General features: G+C 44.2%; 1 protein-coding gene across 3 annotated transcripts in view; it reads right to left on the bottom strand.

Annotated features, from left to right (window-relative positions):
* The window catches only part of MIOS (meiosis regulator for oocyte development), a 154496-nt gene extending 142712 nt beyond the window's left edge, over positions 1-11784 (bottom strand). The window contains exons 1-2 of one of the 3 annotated variants that reach the window (XM_085630881.1): positions 11681-11784; positions 708-2064 (exon numbers count right to left, since the gene is read on the bottom strand). In XM_085630881.1, the coding sequence (XP_085487007.1) occupies positions 708-2010 (1303 nt within the window). In that variant the 5' untranslated portion in view covers positions 2011-2064; positions 11681-11784. Of the gene's footprint in view, positions 1-707; positions 2065-11303; positions 11484-11559 lie in introns of those variants that run through there. The other 2 variants (XM_085630878.1, XM_085630880.1) reach the window with 2 other exon arrangements.
* Positions 11785-14217: the final 2433 nt, after the last annotated feature.

Raw genomic sequence — 14217 nt, 5'->3', positions numbered from 1 at the left:
GGTGCAACACTCATAATATTAGCAGCTCGGGATGACTTCCATTGAACATAACTAGCTCTTGTGAGTGAAAATTTTGGAGACCCCTGCAGGCCAGTCCCAGCTGCAGCCGACTGAGGAATTGGGTATTTGAATGTAGGAATCGGGAGGTGGGAGACTAGCCTTGAAAATCGTTAGTCTCCAGTCTGATTTTGGAGGGTTGGCATGTATGGATTTAATGCGTAGAGTAATCACTTTTAAGAGCTAGGGTAATTTTTATCCTCTCATTCTAGGTCATTTTTATATGACCCACCAATGCAGCAACATGGTGATCTACTCAAATACATTCGTTTTTTATATACCTTTAATTTATTTAATTTCGAATGTAGTCAACTAAAAGGCTCATTTGTGGTTGTTATTTTTGAAACAGAAATAAAAGCTTTAGGGTCAAAATACATATTTTTCTCAGTTCCTGAAGCTGCGTATAGACCACATTCTATACATGGCCCAGACATTTATTAGTCTGGCAGTTGCTGAAGCAGCGTTCATCGGCCTCGACTTATATGGATATCTAAATTATTCCTTTGGTGAGCTGGAAGTAACTATCAAGAAGACCCTGACCTGTATTGGTAGCATCTAGTAACATCAAATGTGCCAGTACCAAGATTTTTACTTAAATTATTGTAACTCTCTTGATAAACGTAGGTTCAAAATACTATTGCAAAGGATATAGTGAAGTGTATACCAAAGTGACTTCAGCTGAAGATCTTCATAGCCAGCAAGTAGGTGATTTCTCCAGACCTGTTCCGTGTCAAGGCCATACCTGGAAAGCGCACGAAGGCGCATCTTGGTAGCAATATCCTTTTCCAATGAGCCAGTCTTCACTTCTTCTGTGCACTCATACAAGTGCCTGCCACATGCCCACATCAAAGACGTAGTGGGACTCCAAGCAAGAGAAATCCTCTCAAAGACAGTGAAGTCCGACATGGATCTTGTAGGTGTCACAACTACCATTCTGTTCTGGCTGGTTGGATGCCATGCAAATGAAGCAATATAGTTCTCACAGGGCTGAACACTTCTTTCAATTATAGTAGGCTCAGTTTCATCTCCAATGGGAGTCGGCGTGTGCTGCATATCATACAGTCGAATAATGTTACTGTCCCTGGTTAAGGTAGCTAGCAGACCAGTTCTGGTTGGACACCATGCCACCTTGGTTAAGGGTTTAGGTTGCTCTGTCAGAGTTAAAACAGGTTTTTCGAATTTTCGAAGGTCCCATATTGCAACCTGCCCTTCAAAGAAAGATGCAACTCGATCATGGAAGTAGGGGTCCACAGTCACTCCTTGAACCGCTTTCGTATTAACAAACATCTTTTGGCTTGTATTTCTCAAGTCAAATATTGCCAGATTTCGATGCATACCAGCTAAAAGTAACTTTTGGTCCCGTGGAAGCCAGCAAAGAGAGAGACAGGCATCATTCTGACCTAGTTCATAGAGGGGTTTGGTTACAACCAACCCTGCTTCAGACTCACCAGCTGCAAGCCTCACTTTCTCCAAAGGAACAGCGGCATCAGGCACATATTTGCTGCTGATATCCCATATCAAAACTGAAAAGTCTGCTCGATGCTTATCAAGGCCTGCGGCAAGCCAATTACTGTCCAGTGGGTTCCATGCTAAGGTATTACATTGTCGAGCATGCTTTGGAACAAACTCTTTCCCAATCAAGTCTTTGCATTTAGAGTTATGATCTTGGCCAAGGCTGGTCAGAACAACTCGGCCATTTGCTTGTCCAACTGCCAAGAGGCACTCTGGGTCATACTTTGGGTACCATGCCACACATTTCATGTAAGGAGTGTCTGAATTTATTGCCAGCAGCGTCGCTGTTGTTTCTTCCGAAAGTCGAAGGGATCCCGCTTTTAGTTCTGAATTGGAACTTGTAGCTGCCTCAATGTGATAAAGGCTCAGCTCAGAATCACAAACAACAAATCTGTCCACATGATGCGGTGCCCAGAGGATATCAGGCTTGGAGCCACTCATTTCTGCAGCTGAAGAGTTGAGGAAGAGTGTGATCCACGGGATTTAGGAAGTGTTCTGTAAAGAAATGAAATAGAAACTAAGTCTCTGAAAAAACTTGAAAGACTTCAAATCCACAAGTCATTTTAATAATTTTATTAACTTTGAGTATACAGCATTAACACCACCACAACGACACAGAGGTTTGAAGCGTATTGCAGGTTTACACAGAACAATTCCCATTTGCATCTTAGTCGCAGAACCACATTTGCCAAGACCCTCCCTAGGTTTGAAAACATATTTCATTTTCAGGGGTTAAAATAAATCTGCCCTTTTTAGTTTATTTGGTGGAATTGTTTTTTTTTTTTAGCACAAACTACAAAACTGGCAGTACATGTTTCTCCTACCAACGAGTAAACGGACACATCTATCACCCGATTCAAAGGAAAAAAGTTTTACAAATAAGAGTCTTCGCATGAAAAGAAATAGTGTTTTTTTTCAATTCATAAACAAATCCACTGGAATGGCTAGGAAGTTCAGCACAGGTTTTCAGGTATATTACTGGGAATGTCTTGTGACATATGCCATGGGCGCCTATTCTTCCAGTGCATTAATCTACATAGCAAAGGGGGAATGGAGGCAGCTGTGTAAATGAACATATACATTTCCTTTCTTGTACATGGGAAAATATGTTTCCCCATGGAGGAAGCCTTCCCATAGAACTCGAACACGTCTGAAGTGATCTGGAAATTATACCAGACTGTCCGGAGTAAATGTCATACTATTTTCAGAGTGGGAAGTGGTCAGATTGGAGTTTGTGAATGTTCACAAATGAAAGAATTACAACCCGTTGCATGGGATATACTACTGGGGATTTCTTTACACTCATACCAGAGAAATACACAGTAGTAAATCAATTTACGCATGCTAGAAATTATTTTGTCAATTGTTGTCAGGCCCAGATGGAGGTATTTTCAGCTGTAAATATATACTTACGGCTGAAAATATCTTTGTGGATTTGGCCCCTGGTTTCTAAACAAATGGTAAATAGTAACATTCAATAAATCAACCCAAAGAAATCCAATATGCATTTTCAGCCTTTAATTTGGACACAGCAGGCAAAAATATGAACACACTTCACCAGTGATTAGCTTCATAACAAAGCTTTCACTAAGTTTACATTCATTTATTTATATTTAATGATATAGGAATATGCGCCATGGATCATACACCAAGAATAGTTACATTGAAATGATGGTGGGTTATGAAACAAGCATTGGCATAGCCAATAGGTCTCGCCTTTGGGACCTTATAAGTGTTTAGTTATCCAACACAATATCTTTGGTGCAACAACATCAAGTGTTGCATGGCTAAACACTTATAAGGTCCCAAAGGCTAGACCTATTGGCTATGCCAATGCTTGTTTTGAGTGAGTGGCTCGTGCAGGAAGAGGTGTGGCGCAGCGGCCAGGGTGACTGACTCCGGAACCGGGGGGCTCACGGTTCGATCCCCGGCACTGGCGGTAGATTAGCCCAGCACCATGTGACTCTGGGCAATAGCTTGTTTCATCTTCCCGACGGCCCCCAGCGCCTAGAGACCCTTACGGGTGATTGTTCACGCTTTGCAAATGTGGATTAATATTATTATTACTGTAAGGTAGAGATGCTGCGAGTGCTTTTACAGGAGCCCCAGTGACATTGCACCTCTTCAAAATGTATCTTGGGTCAGGTGTAATACTTCTAGCCCCTATTCCCGTCTTCTCGCACCCAACGCATCCTTAAATGTCCCAGGTACAGCAGGGGTTGACACTCCTATTACCCCTGCCCTTCAGTGATACTTTACCTGTCACGGGTGGTGGTGGTGGTCGTGGTGGTGGAGGTGGTGGACGTGGTGGTGGTGGACGTGGTGAACGTGGTGGGGGTGATGGACGTGGTGGGGGTGGTGGACTTGGTGGGGTGGTGGTGGATGACGTGGTGGTGGTGAATGGAGTGGTGGTGGTGGACGTGGTGGTGGTGGACGACGACTATTGGGTAGGAGGGTGCTGGCAGAATGCGGATGGAGAGGAGGATCTCAAAGGGGGCACATGGGAGAGCAGAAAGAGGCGGAATATTAGATACAACAAGCCCTCGGCTGAAAAAGAAGGCGAGGTTGTTTTGAAAACAGCCTTGTACTGAAAAGAAAAAAAGAGCAGCACTCATGAAAACGGGCGCTGCAAGAGCATTGAAAGCACGGTGTACTGCACTGGAACTGCTTGGCGGCACATAAAAAAAAATAATGAAAAGTGGGCTCTCGAAAGAAGTTCTTGGCGGCACATGAAAATAATGAACAGCGTGAGAGAGCGTGGTGCAACCCCGCGGCCGCGAATGAGCAGGCAAATGCACTCGTGCTGGCATCCGCCTTGCGGGAGCAAGCAGCGGAAGCGGCAGCGCGAGAGCCATAGGTTTTCAATTACCACGCGCGCCGCTGCTTGCTCCCGCAAGGTGGATGCCAGCACAAGCACGAGTGTGCTTGAAAAGGAGCAGACCGATGGCTAAAGGCCCTCCTAGAGCAGCGCATGAGTGCTGCCTAGGCGAGACCTAAATATTGTTGCAGGATATTTAGAGCGGTTTTTATACCTTTTTGCAACAAGAAAGGTGTATGTTGTTCTTTGTTAGTTTGTTTAATGTGAAATACACAGGTTACTCCGAAACTCGTAATACACAAATGCATTTGCACCTCTTCTGTGCAATTTTTATTAGGCTCTGGTATCAAACAGGAAAAGTGTGCAGATTACAAACAGTTTTGTATTATTTTTCTACAGACTGGATATAGCGCCTCTTCTAGGTGCGAGTTGCATCAGGAAATGTTATTCACATACAGTGAACTTTTAGGGGCACTATTACTAACCCATTTGACCTTAAATCCATCCAAATAGGCTTCAATTGAAGCACTTTGGGCAACAGAGCATAATCTTGAACGTATTCCGAATCATTATTACATAAATGATGTCAAAATACATTATTGAAATGCATACAGTCAGTGTATCAGGCATGTGTGTATCAACCACAGTGCCATGGTAACACATTTAAACAAGCATTTGCAATGCAATAGGTCTCGCATTTACAAGCGTTTGAGCTATTAACATTGCAAATAACAAGGCCTTTTATTTTTGTTTTCGTTTTTTGAAACATAAATAACAGGAATTGTCATTTACAATGCCAATAGCTTAAACTTGCGTAAATGCGAGACCTATTGCATTGCAAATGCTTGTTATTTCCGATTCTTGATGTACTGCGTCTCCTGTGGAGTTTAGTGGACGGGTTGTGCGGTTTTAGCTTTTGTATTTGGGGCACAGCATTCTAGGTCCGCTTAAATCATGCACAAGGCCTCGATTATTTCCTCAGCAGGAGTCGCTGGGGATGAGGCGGCCAGGCATAGTCTAGGCCTCCTGCAAGGGTGCCTCCTTTGGCCAGCCCTGACCATTAGCTGACAGTTTTCATGCTGAGATGTTTATGCAAAAACCAGTGGCATAACACAATATGATGCCCCCCCCCCCAAAGAATGTGATATGGGGGAAGAAACCCCATAGGTCACAGATGTACATTGGCCTTACCGAGGCCCCCTTGAAGGGTTGCCCCTCCCCACGCTCTTGGAGCAAACGTGTATGGTTAGAGTGAAACTTCAAGTACCAGAATGCACAGCACCACTGGCTAAAGATGTACAGCCTGGCCGAAGTCGTCCGTGGATGGCAGCTGTCGGTTTGCTAAGCTGTTTAAGAAAGTTATCAGCCCCCAACCAACTCCAGGCCTCGAGCTGATTAAGTAGATGTTACGAGATGACGACAGATGAACAGGAGGAGACGCGCACTCGGTCATTTAAGCGCCCAAAGTGGGGCAGGGGTGACAAACCCACCCGCCCCCCATGACGGAACAGGTGCACAGGTCACCCCAATATCCACCCCACCCCCCTTCAACCCGGAAAACTACAAAGGGGAGAGCCCTAACATCTCTAGTACTGCAAAGTGTGACCGATTCACCGTAGGTGAGGCGAGCAACTCCCCATAAATCAGATGTGGAGGAGGCTCGTGATAGCAGCCAGACGGTCAGCAGGTGCGCTCACAGCCCGCTAGCGGTTCGAGGTATCTAGCCCCCCTCTTCCCACATCTGCATCATCGCACTTTATGGGAACAGCAAACGATTAACCACGGCCAAATCCTATGTTTAAGTGTTATCAGAACACCACTTTACCCTTAAAAGAATCGCTTAGTTTGTAATCCGCAGTGACCTCTGTGACGTGTAGCTCTATATTTTTTTTATTTTTTTAAGCAAAGCTACATAAGTAAAACGAAGAATCAGCAACAATAAAAAAAAAAACGAAAGACACCAACTAACTTGTTTTTTAAGCTAGTGTTCTTTGAACTATAAAGGTAAAACGAAGCAATCCTCAATGTCAAATCGATCAAACAACCACTTCCATGACGCATCACGCCTTTAAAACTTATTCTACCATCGACTAAATGAAGAAAGAATAAAAAAGCCTGCAGCATGCACTCCGCTAATGCTCCATCAAGAACCCCGCTCACATCCTACAAATCATCGACATTTACAATAACAATAACAAGCATTGGCATAGCCAATAGGTCTCGCCTTTGGGACCTTATAAGTGTTTAGCCATGCAACAGTTGATGTTGTGGCACCAAGGATATTGTGCTGCATAACTAAATACTTATAAGGTCCCAAAAGCGAGACCTATTGGCTATGTCAATGCTTGTCTTGTATGTTTACTTGGTGCGCCCTGCTGAGGCTTTCCTTTCAATCCATGTGTACCAGCCTCCAGTTGTCTGTGTTCTTGCCCGACGTGTAATCGCCAATCTGCAATCTTTGCTGTGCCAATGCATTGACATAGTCAAAGCCCACACAATGGCAAGATGTACCTCTCTACAGCAGTTCCCGGCATTGCTAAACAATGCTTGAGCACTGTGAGCTCACAAAAGCATGCACAGACTTGGGAATCTTGTCACTTAAATGCCTAGAAGGAGTAAGCCTTTTTGAAGCAGCGTCCATGGTGCCCTTTTAGAGGTTCTTGTAAACTGTTCCTCTGCACATCCTGCAATAAATCACTTAGTGTGTGCAGTTTTAACAAAAGGACACGGGAAAGAGGGTGGGAGGGAAAAAAGCAACAGGACAGCAGAAAACGCTGTGATGCGGCCAGCTCTGGGCATCTCATTTTTTTTTTTTTTTGTTGAAACATTTTTTATTATTTTCCAAATCAACAATGTTCATTACATCACGGGTCCCCGTGTTCATTAAGAGTATCTTCCCTCCCAACCCCAACTCGTCCCCTACCCCCCCCACCCTCATGTCAGTGCGCCTCTGCCCCCTACTTCTCCCCCGATGTGCCCCCCCTTCCAAGGAGTTCAGCTCTGGGCATCTCATATCGCTTTTTTCATTTAGGAATGTCTAATACGGACAAAGGGAGGGTGAGGGTTAAGAGGGGAAGAAGTAACATGGTTGGAGTAGAGTAGTGGGGAGAAAAAACACGGCCGACTGATATTCGCCCTCCCACTTACCCCCTCAAGTAAACGTCTTCTGACAATGGAAAGTAGGCTGCTCTAACCCATATTAGAGCATTCCCTAATGCAGCCTCCCCGGCTGTTGACACTCACCCTGCAAGCCCCACGAAAATGAGGTAGACGAGTAAATGACAGAGTGTGCACCGAGAATGTGGAGACATCCTGGCTGTCCTGCAGCCTGTGTCTTCTACGGTTCGGGGTACAGTTTCTGGAATTCACTAGGCTCCCGTGTTTTCAGGTCGGTTCCTAGATCTCTTCCTCTGGCCGGCACCGTGGGTCGCCAGCAGTTGTAATGTACTGCTTAGTCTTCTTCCTGCCGGTAAGCGATTGACAAATGCCTGGTCTGCTGTCAAATGTTGGCAACGGCTACAGCCATCTTGGAAAGGGAATTGCATATTACATATTGTAAAGAAAACTCGCAAAGTTAAGAACCAGACATAAAATGTAGGATTAATGACAAGTTGCTACAATGTGTCGAAAATGTTTCACCAGTGAAGACATTTTTGGAACAAAAATGTACTTGACATTTCTTTCTAACATTATAGTTTGCTAGAGGTAACTGTATTCATGTAAACAAACAAATAAAGCAATATTTGATTCTCATGAATATATTAACTTCACAGGATTCAGAATAGTACAAGAAAAAAATAATAAGATGGCTCCTAGTTGACGTGAGTTTAGGAGGGGATTTAGTCATATTTAGTTTCTCATTCATTTTTGGCCAATGGGGTGTAGTAACGTCTCCATCATCGTTCCCAATCGAGCGAGTCACAGTCAAGATCATTACCCTTGACCTAGTCAGCTCAAGCCAATGAATACCCTACAAAAACCATCTAGCTCGTGAAACTCGACCAATCACTGCCGTGGACATGGCAAATTACAAAACAAAGTGGAAGTGGGGTGTTTATAATGTGCTGGCGCGCATTTTAAACAACACACCACTTCAACTGTTGAAGAAACTATGGTGGCTAGTATTTGGTTGGTGATTTCCTTCACACTAAACAAAGCACTACGTGTGTGCACATCCCCTCCCATTCGAGAAATATGGTCAAGAGCTGTGACTGCCGAGGCATTACCTGCTTCGCTTGGTATTCCTTCGCAAAACGTAAAACCCGTGTGCAGTGGGAAAACGAATGTATCATGTGATTGAACAAATAACGCACTTTGGTAAACACAGCTCATGCCTGCCGATTGCTTCTCCCAAACTTCCAGGTCCCATCTCTATCATGGAGACCACGCTGACGGAGGGCGGTTATGGCGCTGAGGTGAGTGCTCGAGTTCGAGGAAGGTGTGGCTGGGAGAGGAGGGGGGGCGGGGTACAGGATTTAGAAGGGGACACTGGTGGAGGGCTGCGGTGAAGCGGACCCCGTTTTTCTTTCACCCTCTGATGTGGCTGCAGTTGCTGGGAATATGAACCGGCGGGCGCAATCTACAAAGCGGTGGTGTGTGCACGCGCACCTGAATTAGAGCCTCTTCATGAAAAATAACAAGCATTGGCCAATGCTTTCCAAAAAAACAAGGAGGCCACGAAAGTGATCACGATCGCTGTGAAAGCGAAAGTGATCGCGATGACGTGCTAAAGGCGTTCCCAAGTGCTGCTGGCTGGCCTAGTGCATCGCGGCTGCGCGCGTGCACGCTCACGTGCACGCAAGCGCTAGGCCAGCCAGCAGCACTTTGAAAACTCACATACAAAATGTCTCTCCGAGCAACGCATGCGCGCTGACTCAGCGAGACCTAAAAACTATCACCCTGCATCCGCTTGAGACCAGAGCGACAGCTCGCTCGAACAAGCATTTGCAACGCAATAGGACTCGCATTTACACAAGACCTATTTTACTGCAAACGGGACTATGGGCGGGCAAGAAGGCACGAACAACGGAGTGAGGGGGGCGAGAAGGCACAGACTGCGGGAGCGGGGGGAGGCACAGGAAGAAAATAGTGCTCACAATCTAAGTAAAACATACTGTGCAACACCCGAAAGTAAAGGGGCCAGTAGCCATGGAAGGATACAAATGACGACATGGCCGTCATAAGGAGGGAATAACAAGCCTAAAACCAATTGGAAGGCAGCATTTAGGAACGACAAAGACACACGCCAATGAAAAAGATGGGCGGAGAGTGGGCGGAGCTTTCACGGAGCTTCCACTCCATACTGAATACTGCATGCCTCGCAAAGCGAGCAGCGTATGCGTGCTGCCGCTATAGGCTCAACCTATAAAGAAAGAGAGAGCAAAGTAACCCTTTTTTCAGACCAGTCAGGATAATATGAGTCTATCTCTAAGCTTTAAACAATTATAGTCCCTCTCCTTTCAAAATCACTCATGAGCTGAAAGTTTAACGGGTGTCAATATGTTGTACATTAGATTTGAGAGTCTTACTGGGATAGGGGTCAACATGTTGCAAGTATTCAAATATAAGTTGTATTGAACGGTGATTATTTTCTTTAGCAAGAAACAGAAGACTTGGTTTTGGTCACAATATACCTACAAGGAGGTACAATATGAAAGTCATAAGGGAAATACAGTTGAAAGGAAATAAAGACTTTAAGGGCAAAGGTCTAAGTTGAAGTAACAGAAGAGGTCACAGGAGAAGGAAAAGCAAGAAGTTAATTGGAAACAAAATGGAAACCATGAATGATATAATACAGAGGAAATTAGGTAAACAGTGAGAGGACAGAATGCAAGGGAAAGAAAACATGAGAATAAAGGTAAATTATACATAAGGAAAAGGGAATAAGATAAGGTAACATAACTTTGAGAACACAAATGGAAAAAAATTGATAAAATACCTGAGAAAGTGAAGGAAAATGAATGAAAAATAGAAGAAAAAGAAAATACTTGGGCAGAAAGTGAAGAATATATGGGAGGATACAAGGAAATGATATGGTGATAGGAATGAACAAGAGAAAGTAATAACGAGAGGGAATAAGAAATTAAATGGAAATGTATAACAGGAAAATTGAAATAGAAGGGAAGACAGTATAAGATGAAAGAAAAGGAGTGGAAAAGAAACAAAACATATGGCGGAAGAGAATGGTGAACTAAACGTGAGTGAAGTGCAAAAAAAAATATGTGGGCAAAATAAAGATTTAAAAAAGGAGCAAAATGTAGAAAAATATTCCATGATCATACTGATGTTAAGAGAATGGAAAAGAAAGAAAGGTGACTCGCAGTAAAGGAACAGAGGGGACGGAGGTACGAGAGGCATAGCTCTTGAATTGCACAGGTCTATGCATGCGTAGTTAACCCAGTGCAAGCCATTTGTGTGAATTTTGGGACTGTAATCCTGACTTTATAATAGGATCAAAAAGATACAATAATCCCAGAATGCAAAGAAAAAAAGCGGACTTGATAAGCTACTCAAGCATGGAGTTGGAAACTTGAGAGTTCTGGAGAGGGAAGTAATTGAAAACAAAAGTACTAGATGAAAAGGGAATCAAATGAAATAAATACATAAATAATGAGAAGCATACAATGAAAGAGTGCATGAGACGGCAGAATGGGGAGAAAAAAACATCAGAAGAGAGAGGAAGTAAACAATGTTTGTTAAGCAGCTGCTAGAAGGGAACGTGATTAGAACAAACAGGTAGCAAATGAAAACAAATAAGGGGATATGCGTGTAGATAAAAAAAGGAGAGTGAAATTTAAGAGAATCTATAGCAGCTGAGATAAAGGAATGGAAGGACAAGGATGGTAGGTCCCTCAACCAGTCCCAAACCCCCAATACGACCACTGTAGTTACGCAGAGTTGCAACATCAGAACTTACATTGATCAATACTCAACAAGGTTGCCACCAGTACTGAGCAAACAGTAGTAAAAGATCCCCAAGAAGCAATAGAATGAACACAGCAACTGTAACACCTTCAAGAGAAAACTAGCATATCCCTCTACAAGAACACTACACTAACACACACATCTGCTGTCTGGCCTGCCTGACATACCCCAAGGCTTGGTTCTCGTAGTCCTGTCTCTATGTCTATGCTACAATGTAGTATATTGCCACCATCTGTAACGATGCTCACCTTCAAAGTACCTGTCATCCGATCTCTGGTTTTCATCTGTTTAGTTACCCCCTTTTATTTCATCAGCCACTATTGTCTGTAATCTGCAGTCACTCTCGGTGACCACCTGTCCATTACTTACAAGGGACGATATCAGGCTGTCCGTTGTCGCTCTTTTTTTACGGATGTCATTTGCCAATATGTTCAGCACTTCCGGGTTGAATAACAACAGGTCAAACAGCTGAACTTGTGTGTTTAGTTTGGTAGTAGGCGGGACTAGTAATGTGTAGCGCGACCTAGGATTGGTGTTACCCCAGCCACTCTTAATGCGCAGCACAATAATTCCGAAGTGTCTATTGGCTGTAGAATCGCAATGTGTGCCTGCACTAGCCGTCCTCCGACAGAGCCATTTGACGTTTCCAGTTTGGTGAAGGCTCGGCTAGTCGGCTTGATTAAAGGCGCGCGTTGGGTGTATGAGCTACCGACCTGGTAGTGACTGGCTTCATTTATTTTCGGACAGAGTGGGCTGTTGCTGCCCTCCGTTCTGCATTCGAATATGGGAGGAGAAAGGGGCGGCAGCTTTTTAGAGCGAAGTAGGGCTGACCTCGCCTGGTCAAAGTGCGCACAGTTAGTATTTTATCTTATAGTTTTATAGAGCGCGAACCAGACCCGTGAGGGTATCAGAGCGCTTTACAGTATGCAGGGTGGTGTATAAAGCGTTGGGAAGGAATGTAAATAAATGTAAATATCCAGTATTTGTAAAGCGCGAACAATTATCCGAAGGTGTCAAGGCGCTGGGGGCCGTGGGGAAGATTAAGCGAGCTATCGCCCAGAGTCACATGGTGCTGGGCAGATCCCTGCTGCCGGAGTCGGGGATCGAACCGTGATCCCCAGCGTCAGTCGCCCTGGTTGCTGCGCCACACCTCTTTCAGCAAGGGATTAATTGGGTAAAAATAGGGGATACATAATGCAAGAAAACACGCAGTCTAAAATCCCGGCTACATGTGGGAAAGAAATTAAAGCAGGTAGAATTATACAAGAGGGCACATAGTCTCAACTCTTGGGGGGATGCCCAGGAGTGCAACGATCGGTATCGTCCATAGAATAATAATAATGTAACGTGTTCATTAGATGAGGTACTTACCCATTAAGAAGGTTTTGGTCTCCTTAAATTGTGCCAAGGACGGAAGTCTTCTGATGGCGGGTGGGAGAGAGTTCCAAATCCTTGGCGCGGCCCCAGTGAAGGCCCGATTGTAGGTTTTTTTCTTCCGGAAACGTGCTGGTTGCAGAAGTAGGTCTTTGACAGATCGGGAGTTTCTGGCTCCTCCTGATATCACACGTTTTTGTGCGTGAAATGAAGGGGAGTTGTTAGAAAGAGCTTTGTGAGTAATGCAGGCCAGTTTAAATTGGATTCAGGCCTCTAGGGGAAGCCAGTTCAGAGCTTTGAGGTGGGGAGAGATGAGGTAAAATTTCTTTGAGCCGGTTAGTAGTCTGGCGGCGGTGTTGAAGCAGGCTTTCAATGGGCTGAAAAAAAGAACCAAAAAAGGGAGTAGAGAGGTATCTGGATAGAATCTACCTCCTGTATAACTTTTAATAAACAATGTGATTCTACCCTAAACAAAATAAAGACTATTTAGTATTTTTGTTGTTTTGTTTATAGTGATGTGGAATAAGGCATGTTTAGTGATCCATGGGATGCCATGGAAAGACACTAAGTGTTTTTAAAATACCCCTCACACACTATGAATCCCATAGTGTCATTCTTCATCAGAGGGGTCTTCCCGTCCCTCTACGGGGCGGGGCGTGCTACAACCTGCGAATACGGGCGAGCACTGTTATGAAAGAATAGGCTATGTGTGGTGAGGGGGTGAGAGTGGTAGGGTTAGTGAAGATTACAAAAAAATAAATTAAAAAATTCCCTGGCTGGTAGAAAAAACTACTTTATTTATTTCTCCGGCTGGAAATATTAAAAAGGGGATAAAGTGTAGGGGTGTGTCTTAATGCGATACCCCCTACTGGGTCAACGAGATGGCCATCCACGGAGCAGCACGGAGGTACATAAAGGCAAGGAAAGAATCCTGAATCATTGTTTATTCGAGGCATCCTTCCCTCCAGTGCAAGCTCATGAAGCCCGTGTATCACTCCAAATAGTATACCAAGTCGGTTATTGAATACAGGGATCAATGTACCCCTAAGAAACTTTCTCCAGACCAGCACATTTTTTGTGGTCTGTTTTTTTTTATAATAGGCATACATACATATAAACCAGTTTGATAATCTGAGTGTAGTAGGGATCACATTCGGTCCTGATAAGTAAAGCAGTGGGGACTGCTTATGAAACATGTTGACCCAGTAGGGGGTATTGCATTAAGACACACCCCCTACACTTTATCCCCTTTTTAATGTTCCCAGCCGGAGAAATAAATAAAGTAGTTTTTTCTACCAGCCAGGGAATTTTTTTATTTTTTTTTTTGTAATCTTCACTAACCTTACCACTCTCACTTCCTCACCACACATTGCCTATTCTTTCATAAAAACAGTGCTCCACGTATTCGCAGGTTGTAGCACGCCCTGCCCCGTAGAGGGACGGGAAGACCCCTATGATGAAGCATGACACTATGGGATTCATAGTGTGTGAGGGGTATTTTAAAAACATTTAGTGTCTTTCCATGGCATCTC

The sequence above is a fragment of the Triturus cristatus genome, chromosome 10 (genome assembly GCF_964204655.1).
Source record: "Triturus cristatus chromosome 10, aTriCri1.1, whole genome shotgun sequence".
Classification (NCBI taxonomy): Eukaryota; Metazoa; Chordata; class Amphibia; order Caudata; family Salamandridae; genus Triturus; species Triturus cristatus.
This window is presented reverse-complemented; position numbering and strand designations above follow the sequence as displayed.